At 45.0% G+C, this 27,071-nt stretch overlaps 2 protein-coding genes across 12 annotated transcripts in view; one reads left to right on the top strand and one right to left on the bottom strand.

The window, feature by feature from the left end:
- Positions 1-1,362: 1,362 nt before the first annotated feature.
- MYOC (myocilin) lies at positions 1,363-11,227 on the top strand. The gene is made up of 3 exons (XM_048499051.1): positions 1,363-2,012; positions 3,749-3,880; positions 9,557-11,227. The coding sequence occupies exons 1-3, from the start codon at positions 1,439-1,441 to the stop codon at positions 10,339-10,341; spliced, it is 1,491 nt and encodes a 496-aa protein (XP_048355008.1). The 5' UTR covers positions 1,363-1,438; the 3' UTR covers positions 10,342-11,227.
- An 11,409-nt stretch (positions 11,228-22,636) lies between these two features.
- Positions 22,637-27,071, bottom strand: part of PRRC2C (proline rich coiled-coil 2C) — a 76,702-nt gene continuing 72,267 nt past the window's right edge. For 10 of the 11 annotated variants that reach the window (XM_048498610.1, XM_048498617.1, XM_048498614.1 and 7 more), the window contains one exon: positions 22,637-24,453. In XM_048498610.1, coding sequence (XP_048354567.1) covers positions 24,193-24,453 — 261 coding nt within the window. In that variant the 3' untranslated portion in view covers positions 22,637-24,192. The remainder of the gene's footprint in view (positions 24,454-27,071) is intronic. The other variant, XM_048498620.1, reaches the window with a different exon arrangement.

Here is a 27,071-nt window from a genome sequence, read left to right as displayed (position 1 = left end):
CAAGTCTCAAATCCCCAATAGGCTGGTTGGCACTTTTTTGTATGTTTCTAAGGACCAATTACAACACAGTTAACTGAGTGGTATTCTGTGCATCTAAACTGGTAAAATATCACCACTGTCATGTAATGTTTCTCGATACAGGTGACATCAACAGAGTCTAACAAAGTCTGCCTAGTTAACATTGTGATGTGACATGGTTAGTAATGATCCGTACCTGCATGGGGGACAACTTTTACCTTTATTTATGTTGTTATACTTATAGCCCACCCAATTCCAGGCTGAAGTCTCCTCAGGGCAGCTTACAAATGTAAATTAAAATTTAATACAATATCCAAGAGTCACAATAAAACTACAATATAAATTGTCTAGTACAACTATGGTATATATGAATTCAAACCAAACAAAAATGGCTGACAGTTAATAAATCTCAAGCCTAGTGCTAGTCTCTCTCCACTTCCTGTTATTTATGTGCTGAGGGGGAGGAAGGGAAATGGAGACAGGGCGGGCAAATGCACAAGATGGAACTATAAATGGAACTTTACTTAACAGTGTAATCCTATGCAGAGTCTCCAGTATAAACCCATTGAAATCTGTTATTTAAGAATACACTTTTAGGATACCTTTGCATTCTGTCCTTGACACAAGTACCTGGCCATGGTTGGAAACCAGATTTTGGACACTGGAACTCCAGTGTTAGCCAGCATCTTTTTGTTTGTAAGTAATGGTTAGAATTTCCCCCTGGCTATTTCTTGACTGAATTTCCATTAGATTACAGGGTATTCCATTTATTAATTTTGACATTATAAAGGAAGTGGCTTTGAGATACATGTACACTGATTTTGTATAGATCCATGTTGCTGCTATTCTGGAGTAAGAATAATATATATTTTGGAAGCTTCCAGAGGTTACATATTCAGCATGCAGAATCACACATATATTTCTAGACAAAGAAACTGCAAGCAAGCCGGACCAGCGGAATTCTACCCCTACCCTCCAATGTACAGTGCGATCCTAGGCAGAATTACTCACGTTGACTTACTCACGTTGACTTACTCACGTTCCAAATTGCACAATTATTCACACATTTTAGCATACATGGAAATCATCCTGCAGCCAGGTGGCTATCTCTACATAGCTCTATGTATTTGGTATGTGTTAAAAGAAAAAGATTGCAGGAATGAACATGGGCACCGCTGTTCATCTTTTCAGACAAAACATAATCCCCTTTTAAAAGGTCAGAAAGATTCCTGTTATTCTGTGCTGCTGTTGCTGGCACAGCGACCCCCTCCTAACCCCTCCCTCAACTCGCAGACATATGAAAACAAGTTCTGTGGGAGCTCAGTTTCACAGAGAGCTGTGTGAGGAGTGTCACTTGCATGCTGCGCTTCCGAGGCCAGCCTCTACTTTTGAGCAGGTTTCAAAAGGTAGCGCTGAAGCCATGGAAGCGCTGCTGACTTGCTTGCTCTCAGTCTGGGTGGTGTGGGAAGCACTTGGCAGCACCGTCCACCTCCACAAGGCAAATAACCAGGATGGCAGGTGCATCTATTCCTTCTCAGTCCCTAGTGCAAATGAAGCCAGCTGTCCTAGCCTGGATGAAACAGTGACAGCCATCCAGGCTCTCCAGCGGGAGAGCAATGCCCAGCGAGTGGAACTGGAGTCCGCCAGAGCAAGGCTCAGCCTTCTGGAGAATCGGGTGGACCAGCTGCATGGAAGCCAGGTGGCCAGGGGCTCCTCTCTTTCTGTGATGGGATTGCTTCGAAGAGAGGTGGATAGCCTGAAGCGGGAACAAGCCCAGAGGGACACCCAAGTCAGCAAGCTGGAGTCTACAATCAGCAACCTCCTCCAAGACAAATCTGGTTTAGAAGAGGCTAAAAGGCAACTGGAGGACGAGAAGAATGAGCTGGTAAGGAGGTTAGAGAACAGCATCCAGGAAGTGGCTCAGCTAAGAACAAGGCAGTGTGCTGAGACCAGAGAGGGACCCAGCAGAGATTCCCTGCAAGGTTCTCAAGAAGGTAGGCTGTGTGTCCGGTATCATCTAGACTAAACCCTGGAAGGGGTTCTGCATTCTGTTTGGAGGCAAGAATGGTTCTGTGGTTGGGAGCTGTTAGTGCATTCTATACCTTCATAACTCAGCCAAGAGGATTATGGCCCATGAGTGTAAGATTATGTAAACAAAAAGCAAGATTCTAAAGAAGTTTTTTTTTTAAATTAGAAATAGATGGATAGAACTTCCTTATGAAGAGAGGTGCTAGCTCAATGAGTTGGAAAAGATCTTAAAAAACAAGCACACTTCTTCCAAGGTGTTTCAATCCCCTGTAATTTAATCATTTTGTAACTTTTTTCATAGCTACAGAACAGGCTTTTTGAAATGGGACAACGCTAAACTGTGCAGCCTTCACATGTTCCCCTCTCTGAATTCCTTAATGGCGTTATGAATTGTTTGTTGTATTTTCAGTTCATTTCTTAATTGCACTTACACTTTTGTGGTGCTTAGCCTCCTGGGCTGGTCCTGGATTCAATCAATCGTCATGGTGGGCAGATGACATTTACCAACTGTAGAAAAATCAAACAGATTGGAGAAAACTTTTCCATGCTATCCCAGGCATCTACCCCTTTTTCTCTCCGCTTCCCTCCCTTTCTGCTATTAATTCATTCAGCCTGCCAGATACTATAAATGTCACTGAAGATTCCCCCTCATGAATGGAACAGAGGCAGTCCAGTGGAAGAGAAAAGTCAGCCTGTGGTCTCTGCTAAATAATTGTGCTTTTCTGCAAAGACTGGCCCCATGAAGCAGCATTACCCACCCCTCCCCGCCCCCTGGCCTTCAGAATGCACACAGTTGCCTTTTCGAAGGGGGCTCAATGTTTCATAGAGAAGTATTCCAAGTTTGCTTCACACAGACCAACTGGCTCCAGGAAGGCCTTTTTAAAAAGCTGTTAATTTCCTCACCCCATCAGCAGAAATAGGGGGTGATGGAATACCAGCACTGCGATCTCATGTCTGTGCGGGGAATATTTTTGGAATGGGATTCCTGGGTAGCAGAACGAGAGCATCATCACTTTTAGGTTGCACCAGTTGCAAAGCTGGAAAATAACCTTCTAGCTTAGAAACACCTCTTCTCATTAGCACAAATTGCTTCTGCAAACCAATAGATTCTCAGACAGAACCATATTTTACGTTTTAAGAAAATGAGTTGGTTGCCTAGGGGGGACAACACACTGACTTGGCTAAGTTTTGGCTTTGGAACCAGGGTCCAGAAAACTACTGGCTTATTTTCCATCTTCTTGCTTCTTTGGCTCATTCTACACATGCAGAATAATGCACCTTCAAACTGCTTTCAATGCTCTTTGAAGCTGTGCAGAATGGCAAAATCCATTTGCAAACAGTTGTGAAAGTGGTTTGAAAATGCATTATTTTGCGTGTGTGGAAGGGGCCTTTGTTGGAGCCAAATGTAACATATTATGATGTGTATGAAAAAAAAACTTGGGTAGAAGTATAGATCAGGGATGCAACACTGAGGAAGGAGGGGGAAGTAACCCATTCTGGGCTGCTTTCATATGCGGAGGGGGAGTGAAGACAGGTACTGTGGGAATAATAACACTGACACACATTGCAGGGTTGCTTTAAGGATTACTGAGAAAATGTATGCAAAGTGCTTGGAACTCTTGTATAATTTTAATGATTGCTATTGCTTCCAACTTGTCATATGTTTATTTCTCTCCTCACCCCTCTCCTGCCCTTGCCACAGTGTCTAAGTGGGATATAGAGAGTCTGGACTACCAAGAGGTGAAATCAGAACTAACAGAGGTTCCGGCATCCCACCTTTTCCCAGAAAATCCTTCATCCAGCCTTCCTTCCAGTATAGAAGCTGCAGATACAGGTAGAAAGCTACGGTCACTTCCTGTTGGTGTCTCTTCTGGCTGTGTTTCACCCTGCGTTAGCCAAACCCTTCCTCCTAGCTCCTCCCGCCCTAATTTCAGAATTTGAAAAGGCACAAGAGCATTGGTCCTGCCATGCAGCTGGCCCTTGCAGCATTTTTTAATGAGCCGTGTTAGACTTTTAAAAGGCAGCCGTGTCCCCTGGTCAGACCAAGGGAAGCTGTCACGTCTAGTTGCACTCTCATGAGGGTTTTTTTGTCACTGCTAATCCTGCTATGTAAATGTTATCTGGATTCCCCTCCCTCTCTAGCTTCCTCCTCATTCTCATCCATGCTTCCCAGGAGCCAAGAAGAAGAAAATGCTCCGTTGTCTTTACCAGGCTGCCCTTTCACAAGCGCCAAATGGTCCTGAAAAAAATTCCAACCAGCAGCACCACAGTTGCTAAGCAGGGGGCACACACTAAGAAAGGAAACCCAGTTTTTCAAGCAACACCTCAAAAAAATGGACTGGCCCTTTAGCTTACTGGGAACGTTACAGGATGGGGGTGGGGCTAGTGGTTGCAAGGTCTCCCCTGGTCACCAGCAGGGAGTGGAAACTAGCTCCAGGTTGGGAAATTTCTGGAGATTAGTTCTAATTCTGGAAGATTCCCAGGTCCCACCTTGAAGGTAGCATCTCTGGCAGGCTGAGCCACAGCCACTGGGATGCTAACTTTGTTTACATTTATTAGCTGCCTTTCCACCTTGCAGAACTCGGGGAGGCTTACAATATAAATAAAACAATTATTTTTAAAAAACACATAAAAGACCACCGTTTAACATTTTCAGTCAGGATTGCCAGTAAATAAAACTAAATTAGTGAAATGCAGATGTAAATAAAATGGTCTTCAATTGCCTCTGAAGATCAAAAGAGAGGGGCCTGGGGAGGTTGTCCCATAATAATTGCTGCTGTGGTTCAGGTCTGAGGCAAGTGGATCCTCCAGTGCTTCCAGCACAGTACAGTGCTCTTGCTTCCAGGCTGTTTTAATATTAAAATCCTGCTGCCCTCCATCTATAGCAGTGATGGCGAACCTTTTCGAGACCGAGTGCCCAAATTGCAACCCAAAACCCACATATTTATCGCAAAGTGCCAATACGGCAATTTAATCTGAATATTGAGGTTTTAGTTTAGAAACGCGTTACTCGGGAGTAAGCTTGGTGAAGCAACCGTGCAACACTTCGAATGGGTGAATCACGACCCTAAGAGGGTTTACTCGGAAGCAAGTCCCATTGCCAGCAATCGAGCTTACTCCCAGGTAAACGATTGCACCCAGACCAGCCTAGATGTGTGTGTGTGTGGGGGGGTGATTTTCCTCCCCTCCACATGACGGACTCTGTGCACGCGTGCCCACAGAAAGGGCTCTGAGTGCCTCCTCTGGCACCCGTTCCATAGGTTCGCCACCACTGATCTATAGTTATGGCTCACTCCCAGAAACTCCGGTCTGGTTTAGACATTTCCTTGGTAGCAAAAAGGTAGCAAAAAGCTGAGATAGTAAAATGCTGGACTACTTAAAACTTCAGGGGAATAATCACATTTTTCACAATATCTGGATGCATAAAACTAGAACATGTGAAGGGCTAGGCTGGAGCGAGAGTTGCCAACAGTGGGGCTGGGACATTCCTGGAGATTTGTGAGTGAGTCTGTGGAGGGCAGAGTTTAGGGAAGGAAAGGGCTTCATCAGGGTATGATGCCATGGAGTCAACCTTCCAAAACAGCCATTTTCTCCAGGTGACATCAACTTTGATTCCAGATCTCCAGGCCCCACCTGAAGGTCAGCAGCCCTAGTTGGAACCATTATCCCTGGTGTGCTAATTATGAATTTGCAGGAAGTTTTTACCTGGAGGAGCTTTAAAAATGTGGCTGTCACCACCTATAGTTTGAAGTGGTCTAGCTCAGGGTCTGCAACCTGCGGCTCTCCAGATGTTCATGAACTACAATTCCCATCAGTCCCTGTCAGCATGGCCAATTGGCCAAATGAGCCCAATTGGCCCAATTGGCCCTGCTGGCAGGGGCTGATGGGATTTGTAGTCCATGAACATCTAGAGAGCCGCAGGTTGCAGACCCCTGGTCTAGCTCATTGTACAGTGTAACTCTGATGCACCCAGAGGTGGGATCCAAACAGTTCTCAATACTTCTCTCGAAGTGGTTACTAATTTTTTCTGAGTGCCGAGAAGGGGTTACTAAAGCAACCTCCCTGCCCAATAGGGACTGGAGGTGCGTGTGTGCGGCGGCGCCACTGTTTGAATTCCACCACCATCAGAACCTGTTATTAAAATTTTTGGATCCCACCACTGGATGCACCTGTAGACTAGCCCTAAGAGACTAGCCCAGGGCTAGTGGAACAAGACTTTGATTTCCTTTAGCTTGCTTTCTTTGGGACTGGTGGTTTAGAACGCATCTTGCCAGAAGAGTTGGCTGCTTTTCCTTAGGTGTGATCTACCAGGGTGGCCTCTTGCGTAAACCCTACTGTCATGAAATAGTAGCTGACTTTTTTGAAAGGATAAGATTAGTTCATAGAATACAGGTTCACTGACACGATAGTTGATACCCATTTATTTATGCTCTGGCTTGGTGAGGGGGCTAGAGCCCTGGGCACCACTTCCCGTGGGGCGAATTGCTGCATGAACACTTTGAAACTACACCTGGCCCCAAGGCATTCAGGGCAAGGGTGCCGTTAAGCGGCCAATGAAGCTGGCCCTATTCCAAACTTCATGTGGAGTTCAAGTTCAGTGTCAGCCAACTTGCTCCACCAATCTCCACATGGAGTTCGGAGTGGCGTGGCCTGTTTATTGCCGGCCTCAGCTCACTTGGGTCCAGCTTGAAACTGCAGGCTGGAAGCCCACAGTTTAAAGATGACCCCAAGCCTTGCTGAGACCAGCAACAAACAGAGCATCAGGGACTGATCGGCTCTAGCTTTACACTGTTGACTTGGCAATGGTATAAAGCTAGAGCCGACCAGTCCCCAGTGCTCAGTTTGCTGCTGGCCTTAGTGAGGCTTGGGTCCAGCTAAGGCCAACATCAAACGGGCGGAGTCACTGTAAACTCCATGGCTGTTTCCCCACTTTTAAAATGATGTCCAGTTCGTCTGGTCCAGGAGCTTTTTAGCGCGAGGCTCGTGTTCCCCGGGCTTCCCCACGCAGGGCGCGGGGTCATCAAAAGGCGCAGTTTTGAGCAGCGCCAGAATGACCCGCGCTGAGGGGGCACAAGAGCAGCAGAGTTGGGGCGGCTGCGTTGTAGCCGCCCCTGTAGCGGGGAGTGCAGTCGGACCCCGCGCTACTCGGCGAGAGTAGCGCGCAGCAAACAGTGAGTGGGGAAAGGGCCCATGTGGAGATCAGGGTGGCTGGCCCCACACTCAAGCTCCATGTGGCTGGCTATACCCCACAGGGCACAGCTGGAGGGACACAGTGCTCAGGCTTAGTCCCCCAGCTGTTTTGGTAAGCTATGCCCCTGTCTGTGAGGTAGATTATATTGAGAGTGTATGACAGGCCCAAAGTCACCCAGTAAGCTTCTATGGCAGTGTAGAGATCTGACCCTGGATCTCTCCATTCCTAGTCCACAATATTTTAAGAGGTTAGTATTCTACTGAGGGACTAGCAACTGGTGCTGGATGTCTCCATCATGCCTTGTGAATCAGATTCTGTTATGTATGACGAAGCCAGATGAGGTGGATCCTTGCCTTACCTAGCTGAAGAATTCTTATGTTTTTAACTGCTTTTTAAAGGACAGTGTTGAGGAGGAATCTCTGGCCTTTTTCTTCATTGTAAAATAAGCACGGTAAATAGCCGTATAACTTGCAGCAGTTCCGAATCTGCTTGCTCCGAGCGACTTCTTTGTCTCTCAGCTGAGGATTCTGAAGAGGTTCCTCCATCAATTCTAGTAATGCAGATTGGCATACTAATTTTAATGGCATAAATTATGACAATACTGTTTTAATTTACTTGACAAGCAACAATAACTCCGATGATAATCTGTGCAGTCAGAGTAAAAACTATCATGCATCTTGTCCAAGATAGTTTATAAATAAGTTTGTACTTGACAAACTATCAGACTATTATATATTTCCTGTTTCTTTCTCTTCTGACAAACAGATTCTGGCAGCTCTCTTCTGCCCCCACTCATTCCCTTTGTTTTTTCCCCCTTCCTTTTTCATTCTTGTGCAGCAGTAACTCTGTAATGAGCCTAATATACAGCTAAATATACAGTATCAAGTGCCAGCTTTTACATGTGTTTTAAATTTGGAGTTCCACAGGGAAATTCAAAGTTGGAATATCTAGAAAATCTGACTGGAATTATTTATTCCTCATCAAAAAGAAAGTTTCATCAGTGCATTTGACAGAAACAACTTACATTTAAGAACAAGATAATTATTTATAAATTCCTTAACCTACTTCTTTTCTTTTTACCAAAATGGAAGTATGGTAAAATGTGTTGGACTGAGACTGGTGCAATTCCAGATTAAAATTCCTCTCAGTCATGCAGTTGATTAGTTTGACCTTGGGCCAGTCTCTCTCAACCTAATCTACTTAGAGGAGGAGTCACGGCTCAGTGAAAAAGCACCTCCTTGGAATGTAGAAGATTCTGGGTTCAGTCTCCAGCATAGCCAATTAAAAGATCAGGAAGTAGGCAATGTGGAAAAGACCTCTAACTAAGATTCGGAGAGCTCCTGCCAGCCTGAGTAGGCAATTTTGCCTTTGATGAACCTAGAATGTGATTCAATTTAAGAGAAATTCATGTGTTCTTCATGGGGCTGCTATGATGGCAGGGAGAAGAACTGTGTTTGACTGCTCTGAGCTCCTTGCAGGAAAGTTGGATACAAATGTAAATGACTGTTTCACAGGGCTTCACACACACACACGCACACACACAAATCAGAGTCAATGTCCCCCTGTTGCCAGTACCTAGTTCACAGCTCATGATAAGGAGGACAAAACGCTTAGTGACTGACCACATGCCTCGCTAGCAGAAGCTTCTAGGTCAGTGGTGGCAAACCTTTGGCACTCCAGATGTTATGGATTACAATTCCCATCAGCCCCTGCCAGCATGGCCAATTGGCCATGCTGGCAGGGGCTGATGGGAATTGTAGTCCATAACATCTGGAATGCCAAAAATTCGCCACCACGGTTCTAGGTTCAGACCCCAGTCAGGCTTTGGAAGAACATTGCTGGCTAGAGCAGATGGATAAGCTGTGGTTAGACTCAATAGTAAGTAATTTCACATATCCATACACATGCCATGTTGATTTCTGGTATAAGCAATTATCGGCCCTGTCCTGGATAGCTCCAGGCTAGCCTGATCTTTGATCTCAGAAGCTAAGCAGGATTGCCCTGGTTAGTATTTGGTGGACAACTAAGGAATACCAGGAGTGTGATGTGGAGACAGACAATGGCAAACCAATTCTGAACATCTCTGGTCTTGGAAGCCCTACCAGGTTGCCACAAGTCAGCTGTGACTTTACAGAGCACCCACATACACATAAACAATGACTCTACCACACTAAGGACAGATCCCATTTACAGGCTGAACCTGATTTTAGCAAAAGCGCTTCAGTCTTGGCCTACACAGTTTATACAGGGTTTTAAGAAAAGTTGCTATCTATTCCAACTGGAAAGGGTAACTGGCTTTTTTTTAATGTCCTGAAACAGGATGTGGAATGCTGGTTTGGGTTGGTGAACCTGGGACCTTACGTAAGGCAGAGACCATTGCTGGTAAGTATGGTGTGTGGATGAGGGATCCAGAACCTGTGACTCCATACACTCACGAGACAACTTGGAGAGTTGACACCGTTGGCACAGATGTCCGCCAAGTCTTTGAGTATGAGAATGAAGACCAATTTATAAAGGGCTATCCTTCAAAAGTTCATGTATTGCCTCGGTCCATGGAGAGCACCGGAGCTGTTGTTTATCGGGGCTCCCTATATTTCCAGCGCCGCAAGTCCAGAATATTGGCTAAGTACGACCTGAAGACTGAAGTCGTCGTGGTCCAAAAGGAACTGCGTAATGCTGGCTACCATGGACAGTTCCCCTACTCATGGGGTGGGTACACAGACATTGACCTAGCAGTTGATGAGAAAGGGTTGTGGGTAATTTACAGTACTCTAGAGGCCAAGGGAGCTATGTTGCTTTCTAAATTGGAACCAGAGACCCTTGAGATTGAACAGACCTGGCAGACCAACATTCGCAAGCAGTCAGTAGCCAACTCTTTCATGATTTGTGGCTCCCTGTACACCATAAACAGCTACTCCTCACCAGAAGCCAGTGTGAATTTTGTTTATCACACCAGCACAGGCACCAGTGTACCCCTGAACATCCGCTTTCAGAACCGCTACAGATACAGCAGTATGGTAGACTACAACCCAGCAGAGAAGAAACTCTTCGCTTGGGACAATTTCAACATGGTTGCCTATGATGTCAAACTTTCTAGCATATGAAGAATTTGGAGAGGCAGGTGGTGTGGGAGGACATGACATATTAGAAGGACCACCGACTATCCACATTATCTACCTCCCTCCCACTGATGATGAACATGTGGCATAAATCACCAGGAAGTTGTCTTATGCAAGCCCTGTTGAAATGAACACCACTTGTGCAAGAGCAGCATGGTAACACTAGTGTTTGTGTTGGAGGACTTCCATATGTCATTTCTGCCCAAAGCTCTCATTCCATGGCATCTGCCGCAACATGGCTAGGGTTGCTTTTTCACATCTGTGTCTTTGCTAGCTAGGTATTTTGGGGCAGGAGCACAAAGCAGTGCATCTACCCACCTGATAGAACTTTCACCCTGTCCTCTAATGACCTACTGCTGGGGTTAGCCTTTAAGTCCGTTGTTCACAAGAATGTTCCACTGGTAGCAAGCATGGCTGTACTGAGTCGGAGGTAAAAGTAGTGTTTGAGATAACATTTTGCCCAACCATGTTTTAATATATGAAAGCCACCTATTTATATTACATTCACTTTAAAATATTCCTTCCAGTATATATTAAGTGCACAAGAATCATCCTCAGAGAGCCAACATGCATATCACAAACTACAGCCATTAAATAGCTTGAAAAGAGTCTTGGCGAGGAGCTACTTTGTTTTGGAGGAGGAGTGGGAATGGGGATGTTGGCTCCTTTCCCCTTTGCAGGGTCTGGGCCTATGTTTGCAAGGTAAACAAGGGGCTAGAACACTGGTGGTAGTTAAGTGCAGGTGAAAGGGGTAGGGGTAGAGGAAAGTTACAGCAGTGGAAGGGTTAAGCATTCCCTTCTCAGCATTAAAATTGTGCAGAACAGTAGGGAGCTTTGCAACATTATTCCAAATAAACAAGTGTGCATGATACCTTTGATGTAGTCCTGAGATGTCTGTTGCAGCTACAGGGATGGGTGTGGGGGTTGTTATGGAGCAGAGCTGTACAGGGTCCTGCAGCTCCACCTGTGTAATGTTGGAAAACTTCTTAGGGGCTATTTGGGTCTTCTGAGATTTCAGCAGGTGTTGTTCACACACCTTCCAGTGTATTTCTACCCAGTGGTGGGATCCAAAATTTTTAGTAACAGGTTCCCATGGTGGTGGGATTCAAACTGTGGTGTAGCGCCAATGGGGCTGGGCGGGGCACGACGGGGGCGTGGCTGGGCATTCTGGGGCTGGGGCATTCCTGGGCGGGGCTGTGGCAAGGACGCAGCCGCTGCGCCGGTCCTTGGGCGGGAAACGAATGCACGCAGGCGCAGGCTGCCACGCACGCCAGTGCACCTCCTGCTAGACTGCTTCAAGTTCTGCGCGCTACTGCTGAGAGGAGGGGCGTAACTAAGGCAATAATCACGTGGCAAAATCACCCATTAGTAACCCCCTCTCGGCACACACAAATAATTAGTAACCTACTCTCGGGAACCTGGGAGAACCTGCTGGATTCCACCTCTGTCTACAACCACAAGAACTAGAAAGTTACTTGAAAAGGGGGAAAAGGTGTGTGTGTGGGGGGGGGGAAGGTTTTCAAAAGGTGTACTTTGTACTTCTCCCACATTCTTGAAAAGTGTCAATGCAGCAAATAAATCACTCTGAATACATAGGGTTGTTAACTCTGGGTTGGGACATTCCTTGAGATTTTGGGATGGAGCTAGGGAGGGTGGATTCTGGGGAGGGGAGGAACCTCGGCCGAGTATAAAGCCCTGGAGGCTACTCTCCAAACAGCATCCATATTCACTGATTTCATCAAATTCACTGCAGACCTTAAATTTTCCTCTAGGAGCAGCATTTCAGAAAATATTTGGGGCTGCAGGGGGAGGCGAGAAGCAGGGAAATCATAGGTGAACATTTCTTCCATCTCCAGAAGTCTCTGGACAATCACAGCCTTTGTTACGAAAGTGGGTTTGGGGAGGGGGGGTTGGCGCCACAGAATGTAGCCTAGTAAAAAAGTTTAGAAAAAAACAAACTCCAAACTTTACGAGTTTGTTCAAAAGTACTTTTCCAGGGATGCAGCGTTAACCTCTGTGGTGAAATTCGTCCCCTCTCATCCCCTCATTTCACAGTACTGGCGCAGATTATTCAACATGCAGAAATGGAGAGGAAATCTAAACGAAATAAATATTCCAGTTTACCTGAATGTGTATATCAAGCCTTTGGGTGTTTGAAATAGACTCTGGGAGTTGTGAAACACACAGACTTTGACCACCAAAATCTTTTGAAGGGGTGCATTGGATTACTCAAACACACATTGGAATTTGGCTTGGAATAGTGAATACGGCATAAATTCAATTTGTATAAGCTTTCTTCAGCCTATTGTCATAACTCCATCTACCAATAATGCTACAATAACTAACCTGTTGTGGTACAAACAGGATAGGGCTTCTCTGAAAAACTCACTTCCTTTGCTCTTTTCCTTCCCCCACAGTTCAGCAGCATTTTATTTACTTAATTTTAACACACATTTTGCTTAGAAATTGATTGTAACTAGAGGGGACCACTTTGGCAAATAGAAATTCCAATCCATACATCTGTTGTGTGTGTGAAATCCAGCAAATGGTAGTCTTTACTCTCTAGCCAGCATCATAGTTGGAATATCATTCTTAAACTGAAGAGACTCACGTTCATATCTCTACTCAGTCATCACCATGATGCCAGCCCACTGGCTGACTTTAGGCAGCCTTTCTCTCAGTGTGACCTGACTCTCAGTGTGACCTGACTCACAGGGTTGTTGTGAAGATAAAGTGGAGGAGAGCTGTGCTATGTATTTCACAATGAATTTCGTGGAAGGAGAATGAGATGAAAAAGTAATAATAAAATTTCTTCCCAATGGGGACCCAAAGCAGCTTATCTCACTACATTCTCTTCAATGGTCAAATCTCCACTTGAAATTTGCACACAGATCCAAACCTGTTCGTGGTGAAACCGTGTCCTCTTCATTGGAGTTTCTCCCTCCCCACCGCAGCGAGCACACAGCAGACACACCCGGTTGCAGAATTCTTAGTGTTAGAAACGTGGGTCCAAGGACCCTCAAAATAATCTGGACAAAGTTGGTGAAGCAGATAACAAAGCTTTTATTGGTTTACGGTCTTGCAAGATCGGGTGCCTACCCAGTAGTAGGCACACCCTTTCTTTGTTCTACAACAGTTTATATTACTTTTTCAGGACCACCCAATCCCTCCCTCACTTCTCCATTGGCTAGGAGATGAGGGCCATAGCCTATTACAATTCATCTAGTCATACTATGTCACATACCAGGTGGTATCTCCTCCAATTAATACATCTCTATATGGTCATTTCCTGTAATTAATATTTGGTTCTTCTTAACTGTCAACCCTTCGGTAGTGCCTTCATGATATATATCCATGCCGTGTCTTCATGATATATATCTTCATGATATATATATCCTTCCTCTGGATGCCCTCTGGATGCACCTTCCACGTCTTTGGTTCCCTTATCTTACTGTGAAGACACCATCATATTTTATCCCTTCATCCAAAGGCCTTCTATCTTGGCACAGGATCTTAGCCTCCTATAAGCGGGTACTTCTTGGCACAAGAACCTAGGTTTTCTTGACCCACTCCCCTGCTTTGAAGACACTATCCCAAGCTTGCTAGGGGCCCTCTTATCAGCAGGTGTCTGTTTGGCACAAGAATTATGACTATTGAAACCAGGCTTCAGAAGCATCTTAGAAAAAGACTTTAGCTAGAGGCCTTAAGAAGCTTCTGAATGGAGTTTCTGCTTAATAGCACCTACTGATTAGGATCTAGAGAAGCAAGCTGTTTTAGCTATTTTACACTTTAAACTGAGAGAATAACATTTATAGCAGGATTAATTACACATGAAGCATTAGGATACATATATTGAACATGAGTGATTAACATATTCTTTAAGTTTCATTATTTAGCTACAATATAAAAACATTCAAATATATAAACATGATTATAAACTACTACATCACCACATCACCTATTATTCCCCTCTAACCCTTGACCTTTCTTCTTCTGCTAGCTCATTATTTTAAAGCAGGTGTGCTTTTGATTGGGATATGATAAGAAATACACAAGTCAAATGGAATATACTAAGCATCATACTCCCATCTCTCTTTGGATTCCATCCAACTTAACAGGCTTTCAACCTCATTATATTCAAGTGTAGATACTATACATGAACTTTATATTCAGAGTCCACCTACTAAATCTTGTGATTCTGTGAAGGGTATATTCTTTGTGACTTCTAAATCCCATATTTGTGCACTAAAATATGTTTATGTGTGTAGATAACTTAATATAGTCTTACACCTTATGAAAACACCTAAAGATACCTTCTTTTATAACTTATAAGGCAATCATTGTCCCGTGTATACTTATGTTTATAAAAATAACACCTCTTTGGTATATGTAAAAGCAACATTTTTACCTCTAACATTAGCAATCCCCACTACCAGGCGAGCTCGCTTTGCTGGTCTCCCCTGATTGGCTGGCGTGCCTTGATGGGGCGGGACCTTTTCCCACTGCGGAAACGTACATTGTAGGGGCGTGATCAAAAAAACCAGCGTGTAAAAGATTAACGTTTAACTGTTTAACTGTGCAAACAGTTAATCGTTACCCGTGTAAACCATTAACGATTCAAAGTTACACATTTGACTGTTTAAAGTTTGCATCCCCTTCTGCTGGCCGATCACAAAAGCGGAAATGAAACCAAGGAAAGGCTGCGCACGCATTGCAGCGCTGATTGGTTGCCCTAATTCCGCGTCACACTCCAGGGTAGGAAACGAGTCAGGGTTTCAACCCTCATCCCTCCCCTCGGATCAGCTCTGAACCGTGTTAATGGGGTCTATGCCACTTGCAACCAGGTCCTGCCGGAACACGGATTAACGGGGAGAACGAGCACCAGAAATGGAATCTGCCACACAAGCAATGGGGAGGTCGTCCCTCAAACCTGGTTAGTTTGTGTTCTGAAACTTGGCTAAGACAGTAGTGGGGATTCGACCAATGTCATCGTCACCACAACTCAGTGAGGTAGATTAGGCTGAAAGTATAAGACTGGCCCAAGGTCACCCAGGAAATTTGAATCTGGGTCTTCTGGATCTTTGGCCAACATTCTGAACTGCTACATCACACTAGTCCTAGAATGGTCTGCACAAATGAAAATCCCACGTTAGCCCCATCTCAGAAAGAAGCTTCATTCTTCATTCTCCTCAGTTACAGCAGCACTGAAATAACAAGCCTACAGAACTACTTGCATTAGCGCCTCCACATAGCTGCCATTTAATCTGCTAATTATCCACGTGGAAAGTTATGATCCCTCACCAATGAATTAACAAGTATTATGAACTTTGCACTTAAACATTAAAAACAAAAGAAAATCATGTCACAGGAAATAAATTAATATTCTGTGAACCCATGTCATACTGTATGGCAAATGACTGGGACCCTGGGGGGGGGTTATTTTGGAGTTTGGGGTGACAAGGTATCTTCAACGGGCCCTGGAAGGAGTTTTAGAGACATGCATCCAGTTATGAGCATCCCCAATTGCAGTCTGAAAAGGTGCAGCCCAGACACAACTATACCATCAGCCTTGGAGTGGCCTTGGGCATTCAAGTTCTGCCTGGAGGTTGACAACTCTAGTTTGAGAAGTTTTGCCAGTTACTTCATTACCTCTCTATGCAATACGAGGCACAGCCATCGCCTATCCTTTCCAGAGATAACAACGCTCTGCCTTCTGAATCTAAAAGTCTAACAGCACGGCTTTCCAGTGGCACGGAGAACCAAAAAGTTTTCTTAAAAACCCTCACTGCCAAAAGCCCTCCACACAGCTCCCGTCCAGGAGCAGGGCACCAATGTGTCTGGTGGCAAGGTGTGGGTGGAAGCTGACGACTGTCGGCTCCTGCCCTGGCCACATCCCCAGACTGCCCCTGTGATGCAATTGGCAAGGGCACAGAAATGCTGGTGCAGCACCCAGGAAGGGCAAATCCACCGGTGCAGCCCTGTGCCACTCCCATTGGTGGATTTGCCCCCCCTCTTTAGATGGGGCTGTTTGCCTTGAGTCCTAACTTTCATATCTGTAGCAGGACAAGTATGATCAAAACAGCACGATCTGTTCTTCTGAATGAATCAATTAACCTAGCAACCTGTGCAAAAACTGTGGGGTCTTTGGACACAAATGTGACATCATCAAAGACCTAGCCAATCATCATGAAACACCAAGGACCAAGTCCAACTTAATGAACCAAGCATCTCTGTGCAGCATCTCTGTTGAAGTTAATGGAGCTGAACAAGATTACAGGGATATGACAAAGGAGATCCAAAGGACACCTAACATTCTTCACCACTTTCAACAAAGGCCCCAGAATCATTTGGATCTTGTGAGGATAAAACCGTCAAGTGAAACTCTCCTACGCAGCACCAGGAATGCAAAGAAGCAATCAACAAAGTCCAGGATTCTGTCTGGGGCAGAATTTTGACCCTGCAGTGAGTTACTTCCTAATTAGATTGTTATTGGTGTTCTGTTGTCCCTGGAAAGTTTTAAATCAAACTGTGAATTTTTGGAACACACTCACATACACATATAGTGGTGCAGCTGGATAAAACTGAACAACTGGAGAAACTTGAGTTTCTCAGCTTAGATACCCTTGCCAAGGAGGCATAGCCCACTTAGTACTTCCTTCATGAGCACACCTGTTTCTACTAACTGGTTTGCCACAGTCACATTTTCCATTTTTAAATGCATGTATGAAGCCATCTTGAAAGTGGTTCCAAGGACCTTCCCAGTTCTCTAGATAGTATCATCTCTCTCCACTGAGAGGATTCTATGAAGGGCACATTTTCATCCTCTGGCCCTTTGGGAGTTGGTGTAGTATAGTGGTTAACAGCTCTAATTGAGAGAACCAGGTTTAATTCCTCACTCCTCCACATGAAGCCTGCTGGATCACTTTGGGGCAGCCATGGTTCTCTCAGAACTCTCTCAGCCCACACAGAGGCGGGAGATGGCAAACCATTTCTGAATGTCTTTTGCCATGAACACCCTTATAGGGTCACCATAAAGCAGCTATGACTTGATGGCACACACACACACACACAGCCTTTTGAGAGCTGTGCCATTTTTGATGTATCTCTGACAATTGTCACCACACAGAACTTGTTGGGGTCTTGACCAGAAGTTGACATGCTTACTTTAGATCACAGGTGTCAAACTCGCAGCCCTCCAGATGTTATGGACTACAGTTCCCATCATCCCCTGCCAGCATGATGCTGGCAGGGGATGATGGGAGCTGTAGTCCATAACATCTGGAGGGCTGCGAGTTTTACACCTATGCTTTAGACTATGCAAAGATGCAGAGGGGAGACCTCAAAGGGTATATTTAATCTCAGTTCTTCCCCTAGGGCAGGGGTGGCCAACCCATGGCGCTCCAGATGTTAATGGACGACAATTCCCATCAGCCCCTGCCAGCATGTCGTCCATGAACATCTGGAATGCCACAGGTTGGCCATCCCTGCCCTAGGGCAAACTACTCAGTCGTTAAGAAGTTAAATCACTGCCATTTGATTTGCCCAACAGTAGTCATAAATTTTATTTATAATATGCCATTATCATCCACAGTGGTTTACACAATAAAAACAAGACCAGTCTCTGTTTGGAAAAACTCATACTTTAAAATTCATCTGAAGGAAGATAGATAATTTGACTGGAATCCTAAGGTTCCCTTAATGCTTCTTCAGTGCAGTACATTCCTCCAGTAGTAGGCACTTTCTGTGAATGAATGAAAGTTCCAGAAGAGCACAGCAGTTGAGAGTAGGGCCATTCACACTCACAGTAGTGAAGTATTGTCTTGTGCACCCATTGGTAGGAGGTGAGTCATCAATTAATTCCAACCCTAACTCAATTATGTATTAGGATAACGCAGTGATGGCGAACATTTTCGAGACCAAGTGCCCAAACTGCAACCCCAAACCCACTTATTTATCGCAAAGTGCCAACACCAACACGGCAATTTAACCTGAATGCTGAGGTTTTAGTTTGGAAAAAATGGTTGGCTCCAAGGCGCACATTATGCGGGAGTAAGCTTGATGGTAGTTGGTGGCTTTGCTTTGAAGCAGACATGCAACACTTGGAATGGGTGAATCATGACCCTAGAAGGGTTTACTCAGAAGCAAGCCCCATTGCTGCGCCTCTCTGGCATCTCCGCCTCCTCTGTCTCGCCCCCCCCCCCCACTTGGGCAGCAGCCACCCGGAGCACAGGCACCAGGCCCACCAGCCGAGTCCTCCCTGCTCACCGAGGTGAGCGCACGTCGTCCCCAGCGGCCTAGGTCAGCCTAGGTGTGTGTTTGTGTGGGGAAAATTTTCTGCCCCCACGTGATGAACTCTCTGTGTGTGTGCCCACAGAGAGGACTCTGAGTGCCACCTCTGGCACGTGTGTCATAGATTCGCCACCACTGGGATAAGGCAATAGAGAAAGTATAGTGTGCTGCCTAAGAACAGCAGACACAAATCTGAAGAACCAGGTTCGATTCCCCAGTCTTCCTCATGAAGCCTGCTGCATGACCTTGGGCCAGTCACAGTTTTCTCAGAACTCTCTCAGCCCACACAGAAGCAAACCACCTCTGAACATCTCTTTCCTTGAAAGCCCTGTGTGGTCAGTGTAAATCAGCTGTGACTTGGCAGGACTTTCCACCATTGAATTTAGACTGACGGAACACGGTTTGAATGTCAGGTCAGCTTGAATAGTTGTCAGCTATATACTGAATGTATATAATTGAAGTAACATTTACAAAGCTATTAAAAAGGGGCATATGTGCTAATTACTGGAGGATGCTTTGCATATACAATATATTTTGTTTACTAATAAAATGTAAGCCTGAGGTAACCTTTAACAGATGCATTACAGCATAAATTTTGGTGGACAAGAGTTCATTTTATGAGATATATGCCATGTACAGTAGTTTCATGACCTGTTTGACTCCCAAGGGTGGTCTCCCTCCCGCTTTATTTTCATGTGTATGAATATTTGCTCACAATGGACGAGCTTCATTCATCCCAAGATGCGAGCTCCAGTTCTTCAAGTCTTATGCAGAGGTGGGATCCAGCAGGTTCTCCCAGGTTCCCAAGAGTAGGTTACTAATTATTTGTGTGTGCCGAGAGGGGGTTACTAATTGGTGATTTTGCCACGTGATTTTTGCCTTAGTTATGCCCCTCCTCTCAGCAGTAGCGCACAGAACTTGAAGCAGACTAGCAGGAGGTGCACTGGCGTGCGTGGCAGCCTGCGCGTGCGTGCATTTGTTTCCCGCCCAAGGACCGGCGCAGCGGCTGCGTCCTTGCCACAGCCCTGCCCAGGAATGCCCCGCCCCCGGAACGCCCCGCCAGTTTGAATCCCACCACCATGGGAACCTGTTACTAAAATTTTTGGATCCCACCACTGGTCTTATGCCATAATAAAACCTAACAGATTTGTGGTGCTACAAGATTCCTGACTTCACCCCTGATTAGGAGACAAACATGGTTTCCTCTCCAGAAAAAAACAATGCTTGCATGATTTTGGTATGCCAACATTGATCAAATCATGCCACTGGCAAACCCTACTAACTTTTGTGCTTGGGAACGACAGGTAGTGTGAACTCCTTCCAGTTGAATGACCTCAATTTTTCTTCCCCGCTGGTCAGGCATCGATGGACTATGACTTGCCCCCCCAAAACACTGAGGGATGGATATGAGATGCTTGTGTTCACCTCGTCTACGGCCTTTTTCGAACTCAACTTCTGCTTTCCACAGAGGTATCAGCGACTTACCCTCTCCTGAATCTTCTCCTCTTTGCCAGTGCCAGTCCTGCAGATGCATGTGTCATGCTGTGGGATGTCATCAAGGAACATGGAGACATCACTATCAGAAGTGCGTACAGCCCCTTTCACGGTACTGGGCTTATCCCTCCACAGATAAGCGCCTGTGCCCCATTCATTGGAATCCCCCAGCTTGTCTTGCTAAAAGTCATCATGCCATCTATTCTGACCGATGCCCCCAGGGTCACCAGCAGCAGCTCACAGCTCAGGTATATTGGAGTGGCCCACCACGAGTTGCAGCCACCTGGGCTGCTTTCCCGAGAAATCTTACGCAAGAAGCAATTGATCTGACTGGACATCAGCCTATGCTAGGGAACTGCGCTGTTTACTCAATGGATAAAAGAGGCCTGGATCCTACAAGCCCATGTAGGTACTGTACCCCTTGTTTGCCAATGCACTATGCCGTTTACTCCTCACCAGTTTCTGTCAGCCATTCTCCAAAGGAAGGCGGCCATAGATTCTCTAATAATGTAGCCCCAGTTCTTCTTGCTGTGCACTCTGGTGAACAAGACTGCCCGCCGTATGTGGAACAGCTAGCCCAGATTGACCGGAGTCCCACACCTTCCGTCCCATCCAGTTGTTGGGCCTTTTCTGGAGATTAGAGTTCGTGTTCTGAGAAAAGGGACGGGTTCACAAACAGAAGGTCGTCTGTTGTGTCAGATCTCTTGCCTAGTTCCATCCTTCCTTCCTGTCTCATGGACCCTTGGAGGCACCTTACATTGTGCTCCTTCGGGCTGGTTGCTTCGGATGGCTGAGCAGCAGCCCAACAGAAACATTCTTGCACTGGTGGATGGAGAAGCTCTGCTACAGAACCATATCGCTCCTTGCAAATAAAGGTGAGGGGCCTGCCAAAGCAGGCTTCGTTCCTTGACCATAGCTAGTACCTTGCTGTATCCTAAAATAAAAACCATGAAATAACAAAACAATGTGGAAATTTCAGAATCTCCAGAATTCTTCACTGGGCTGAATGTCTTAAAATGGGAAAGGGGAATCTTCTCAGCCAATGATCTTAAAGTCTTTTTGTCAGCACCCCATGTATAAGCTTTTCTGGGTACAGGCATTGTTAAATACGTCCCTGCTACCCCCAAACTAATCTCCAGTGTTACAGTAAGAACTAGGTTTGGCCATTTGCCATCTGAGAGACATTTGATCAGCTATTTGGTTGTTTTCAAGGGTGTCGCTTCTTTTTTCTTCCTTCTTATTCCCAGCACGCCATTTATGCACTTCTAGAGCAGTCCCACCCTGTGCCCACTGAAGATAGTACAGCATTCTACATACACATGATGGCCAACAGACATGTCACAATCCTAGGCTAAGAGATTTCTCTCCCCACCTTCTTTTATTGCTTTTGAAACATTCAGCCTAGTGAAGAGTTGTTGCACACTGTTATTTCGGTCTTAATTCAAGGTATTACGCGGATTTTGGTTTTGAATGTTACGACCTTGTTTAACTGTTAGCAAATCTCCCCTTTCAGCAGGTAAAGCCTCTCAAAGGTATATGGGTGATTCATTTCCAGGCATTGCTGAACACTGATTGTCTGGACTTATTTCAGACAGTGCTGATTTTAGCACTGATAGGGCTGTGGTTGCCCTGGTGAATGAACAGGTCTGGGGGAAAAGGTCAGAGTGTATACCAGTGTGGTGGTTAAGAGCTGGTGGATTCTAGTCTGGAGAACCGGGGTTGATTCCCCCAATCCTCCACCTGAGTGGCAGAGGCTTATCTGGTGGACCAGGTGTGTTTCTGCTCCTACATTCCTGCTGGGTGATGATGGGCTAGTCACAGAGGACTTTCTAGGAGTTTCCCAGCCATCAGTCCCTAAATGGCAGAGAATGATGTAAGCCACTTTGGATCCCTTTTTGGAGAGAAAATGTAAAGGAATAAATCCAAACCAGAAGTTCAGTGTTATGGCTCTCAGCAAGAGGCTCTTCGCTAAACTGGTAACCCAACAGTGTACATTTTTGGGAAAAACATTTCAACCGGCTTCATCTCTGTTCACTTTCAGATGTCATGCCGAAGACTGACCCATTCCCATATGTTTTAGCATCTAATTCAACTGATTTTAATCTGCTATTCATCTATTTTGCATTTGTTATTTGGTAGGCTTTTAATGTTATTTTATCACTGTAAATTGAATTCATGTCTGATTTTTAACTGAAAGATTGTGATAAAAATGCATTAAACATTAAACCTTTCCTTAAAGCTTCAGTGCAGGAAGAACGACCGTTGGTACTGAGCACAGCAGAACACTTATCACATGTCCCTTTTATTCACCTTACATGAGCCCAAACTATTTTCTCAAGGTGTCGCACCAATTACAAACAGTTCTCCAAGGCTAATACCTCTGAATTTAATATGTCAAAATCAGAATTCTTGGCAAATCACAGTATTTTAAAGGCTGCCACGAGTATCTGTAGTTGCAGAGCAATTTGAACTTGGATGAGCACAACACACTCAGACATTTTATTTAGAGAATATTTTATTAGTTTCTGTAATCAAACCCATTGTAAATAGGACCTTACATATTTAATACAGTGCGTTACCCCTGTACAAATGGGAAAAAAAGTTTAAACATTTCTAGACCAATATGGCTGTTAATTTCTGTACAATGCCAACTCACAGTACAAGTGGATATCCTTTCGTCCCTCCTCATAAGCTGACATCACAGCTAAGTTTCCAAAAATTCAAATTATAATATTTATATAAAAAAGATAACCAATAGCATTTCACTAGGCATCAATAGCAGCAATAGACTTTTCCAGCTTTTGCCATCATCTGAACAAAATTATACACATCAGACCTTAAGTTCATTTTGTTCCAAAACAAAAAAATGGGGAGAGAGAAAAAAACAAAAACGGAATTCTCAGAGAAAAAACAGCCAATTCTATTACTGGTGCGGTACCCGGTGCTCTCTTATATCAGCTTCCCAATCAACTGCCTGAAAAAAGTCTAGAGTAACATCATTAAAACAGCTCTGCTATAGCACGGTCACAACTAACATATATCATAAGCAGGTATGGGATATTTTACATTCACAGAAGTTATCATAGAGTACTCTCCTACAGCTATAATACTAGAAGATACAATTTTTTAAAAAGGCATTCTTTGACTTGATTCTATTTCCCAGCACACGGTGAGCAGGAAGGAGGTGCAATGCAGCTCTGATATAAGAACGTGCCACGTTTGGAGAAGACGCTCCCTTGCGGCACAAGGTCAAGTGCTTGATGCTATACAGACATAAGCTGAAAACCGTTTGAAGGCTAAGGGCTGCTTTGACCCACCCCCTCCCACCCCTGCTGAGCCACAGCTCAATGTGAATGGCAACGCTAAGAGTTTTCTGCCTCCTAAAGGGTGATTTTGGTATCAGAGTAACATGGGAGCTGTTTAGCTTTTCTTTTTCTCTCTCTCGGTTGAATTCAGCACCCTATCAAACCACAGCAGCAGCCATACCTTGCCTTTTTAAGGGAAATCTGACACAGAAGATTTACAGAATGTTGTGGGGGGAGTGTGTATATGTGTGTGAAGGTGGTGGTGGGGAAGTAGATGATAAAGCTGCTGTTTGGCCTTACCGACTGCACTTGAAATCTGTCAGGTCATTATTGAGCATCAGCATCTGCTAAGGAGACCGAGCAACGTGAACCAAACCACCCCCTCCCTTCTTGCCAGGACCGGCCTTCTTCAATCTGCCTCTCTTGCCACATGGCTTCTCAACATGAAACAGCAGCAAACAAACCACCGATTAAAGTACAGGCCCCAGCAGCATTATGTTGCGTCCTCGGGAGGCAGAGGGGGCCCCCCCTCTGGTTCAGACAGATGACGCTCATGCAGTGGCATGGGAGCCGCGAGCCCCAAGGACTCCACAGATCTTTAGAGCCTTTCATGGTAGCCAAGGCTAATTTTGTGTCTACGTCCATGTATGCCACTCAGATCCTTGAAGGGACTTGCTTTGCCTGTTGGGCTACAGGTTTGTGCTGCTATTTTTATTCCCCTCACACTGGCATAGACGGGCACAGCATTTTATGATTTTGTCTCTTCCGTCTTGATGGCCTGAGGTTTGATTGGTCCAGTTCTAACAGGCTTGGAGGCTGCTGTAGGTATGGGGCTTGGCTTTTCCTCCACTTTGTCCTGGCATGCTCCAGCAGAGGGATCGGCCATGGCCTCAGGGGCTTTATTTCCATTGTCACTCACTTTTTGTATTTTGCTTCCAGCCGGCTTGCTCTGCTGCTGCTCTGAGAAGAATCTCTGTGTAGACTGAAGGACCTCAGCTCTCTGCTTTGCCTTGATAAGAAAACAACAACAGCAAAACAGCTGGTTAACGGAATACAGGCTGGAAATTTACTTGATTCTGTATATCCGAACTTTAAGAGAGTCTCATGAACAAGAACTCAAACACTGGTTTGCTTACACACCTCAGATGTCTCACGGCACATGAAACTACTTCAACTGTTTTTTTGTTTTTTGTTTTGCTTTATCTGAATTCTTCTAGTTTTAGATTAGATGCTATCAGGAATACTGCATTGAGAAAGAACAAGAAGGTCACCCAGCCCCAAACCACTGCCTAAGCCAAGACCAGCCACCTCCCAAGCTGTCTGAACCCCACAATGTGACATCAGCAGTCAAGTGCTCACAGAGCAAGCAGTTCCAAGTGCAACAGAGTCAAACCTGTACAATAGGCAACACCCACCCACCTTGGAAACTGACCAGATAGTTCTCCTCCTAGTCCCGTGGTGGCAAACCTTTGGCACTCCAGATGTTATGGACTACAATTCCCATCAGCCCCTGCCATGCTGGGAGGGGCTGATGGGAATTGTAGTCCATAACATCTGGAGTGCCAAAGGTTCGCCATCACTGTCCTAGTCTAAATATGGCCTTTGAATGAAACTGAGAATCATTCATATGTATTTATTGTTAAGGAACCACTCTGAAATGGCTCAGTCACTATTTTAAATACAGATGCCTTCTGACTCTGTAGAACAAAACAAATTGATCAGAACTGCAAGCAAGAAAATTGTTACAACTAACAGGAAGGCCTCTCTCATATCTCCTTATGGGACTGGAGGAGTGGGATAAGATTTATCTGAAGTTCTTGCTAACTACTTTTACATCTATCAATTCAATTAACTCAGGAGTCATCCCACGGGACTTACACCCAAGTGAGTGGAGATGTGTAGCCTTAAAATTAGCTCAAAGAATGGTGAAGCTCCCACAGTAGGTTTCCACAAGTTCTCCTCCTAGCACAGATGCTAATGCTTCTCTACATGGAAGCTTTAAAAAGGTTTGTGTGGTTGGCATCGTGCTACCCTGTAGAGGGCCTGCATTTGTTCCCAGGAGTATCTCTGGGAACTAGGATCAACCGTGGTCTCATGGTGCCTAATGAGGCTATGGTTCTAGTTGCAGGTGCTTCCCTGAATGGTAATAGGCTGCCAGCCAGGTTCTGTAGATCAAGTGGTCTCATGAGCATGCTAAGGCCTCTCCCGCACATGCAGAATAATGCACTTTCAATCCACTTTCAATGCACTTTGCAGCTGGATTTTACTGTGTGAAACATCAAAATCCACTTGCAAACAATTATGAAAGTGCATGTGTGGAAGGCGTCTGAATTTGTAGTTTAAAAGGGCACAAGGGCCAAAGTATCCTGCACAATTACACACCCTAAAAGTCCTTCAATTTGGCCTACGCAAATAGTTTAGGCAGCCTTTCACCATCACCACCCCTTTTTTTGTCAAGTTGCAGCTGGTTTATGGTGACCCCATAGGTTTCTCATAGTGAGAGATGTTCAAGGGTGGTTTGCCATTGTCTGTCTCCATGTAGCAACTCCATGTAGCAACCAGAGTTGACCCTACTGATCTTTTGCGATCTGACAAGACCAAGCTGGCCTGGGTTATCTAGGTTACAGCTTGGACCCATATACTTGAAAATCAGTCTCTCCAGAGTACATATATGCCCATGTGCCCAATGTAATCTACTAGCAATTCCATCTTTTTAGGATGTTCGTGTGACTTTTTCCAGTGTCACATCCACCCCACAAATTCTGTGGAATGGCTTGCTAGGGATAATTCTGTCTGCAAGATACAGAAGAGTTTTCGGTCCGTTCTGTGGGTCCCTAGAAAGTGAAACAGATTTGATGCTGAACTGCTGGATCTGGAGGGCTGTTTTTCCCCCAGAGTTCTGAGAAGGGTCCTGGTCGTCTTCCAGATCTAAGTGGCTGAGACTGTAAACCACTGAAGCTGATGTCAAATTATTTTGCTCAGATCTTGGCATGTTCTATACCAGTGGTTCTCAACCTGTGGGTCGCGACCCCTTTGGGGGGTCGAACGACCCTTTCACAGGGGTCACCTAATACTCTTTGCATCAGTGTTCTCCATCTGTAAAATGGATAAATGTTAGGATTGGGGGTCACCACAACATGAGAAACTGTATTAAAGCGTCATGGCATTAGGAAGGTTGAGAACCACTGGTCTATACTGAAAAACGTTAACTTCTCATTGATGTTATTTTGCATATTTTATCATGATTTTTAAAAATTAGTCATGTTTTGGTTGTAGATGCTGTTATCCACTTAGTGGTGTGAAGAAGCCGGATAAAAAACATTTGACTCAATTTCAAAATATATGGATTCTGCTGCTGTGGCAAGAAGTATCAGAACTATTTCACAGTCTGGGAAATGAAGACATACAAAAGCGAGTCTGATTTCTGCCCCCAATAAAGCATTTCCTTTCTGCAGCCCAGCTCTGCAAAGACTACCCATGTTTTCTGAAAAGATAAATAGATCGGAAAATGTAGCTATTACTCGTCAACTTTGGACTAGTCAAGATTTTTAAGCACTTCCGCTGGAACTGGCCACAAGTGACAGGCTTGCAGATGAACAACTATTCCCCCCCCCCCCCCATACAGTA

The sequence above is a fragment of the Sphaerodactylus townsendi genome, linkage group LG05, assembly GCF_021028975.2.
Source record: "Sphaerodactylus townsendi isolate TG3544 linkage group LG05, MPM_Stown_v2.3, whole genome shotgun sequence".
In the NCBI taxonomy this organism is placed as follows: Eukaryota; Metazoa; Chordata; class Lepidosauria; order Squamata; family Sphaerodactylidae; genus Sphaerodactylus; species Sphaerodactylus townsendi.
Note: the sequence above shows the minus strand (reverse complement) of the source record. Positions and strands in the feature narration are given on the sequence as shown.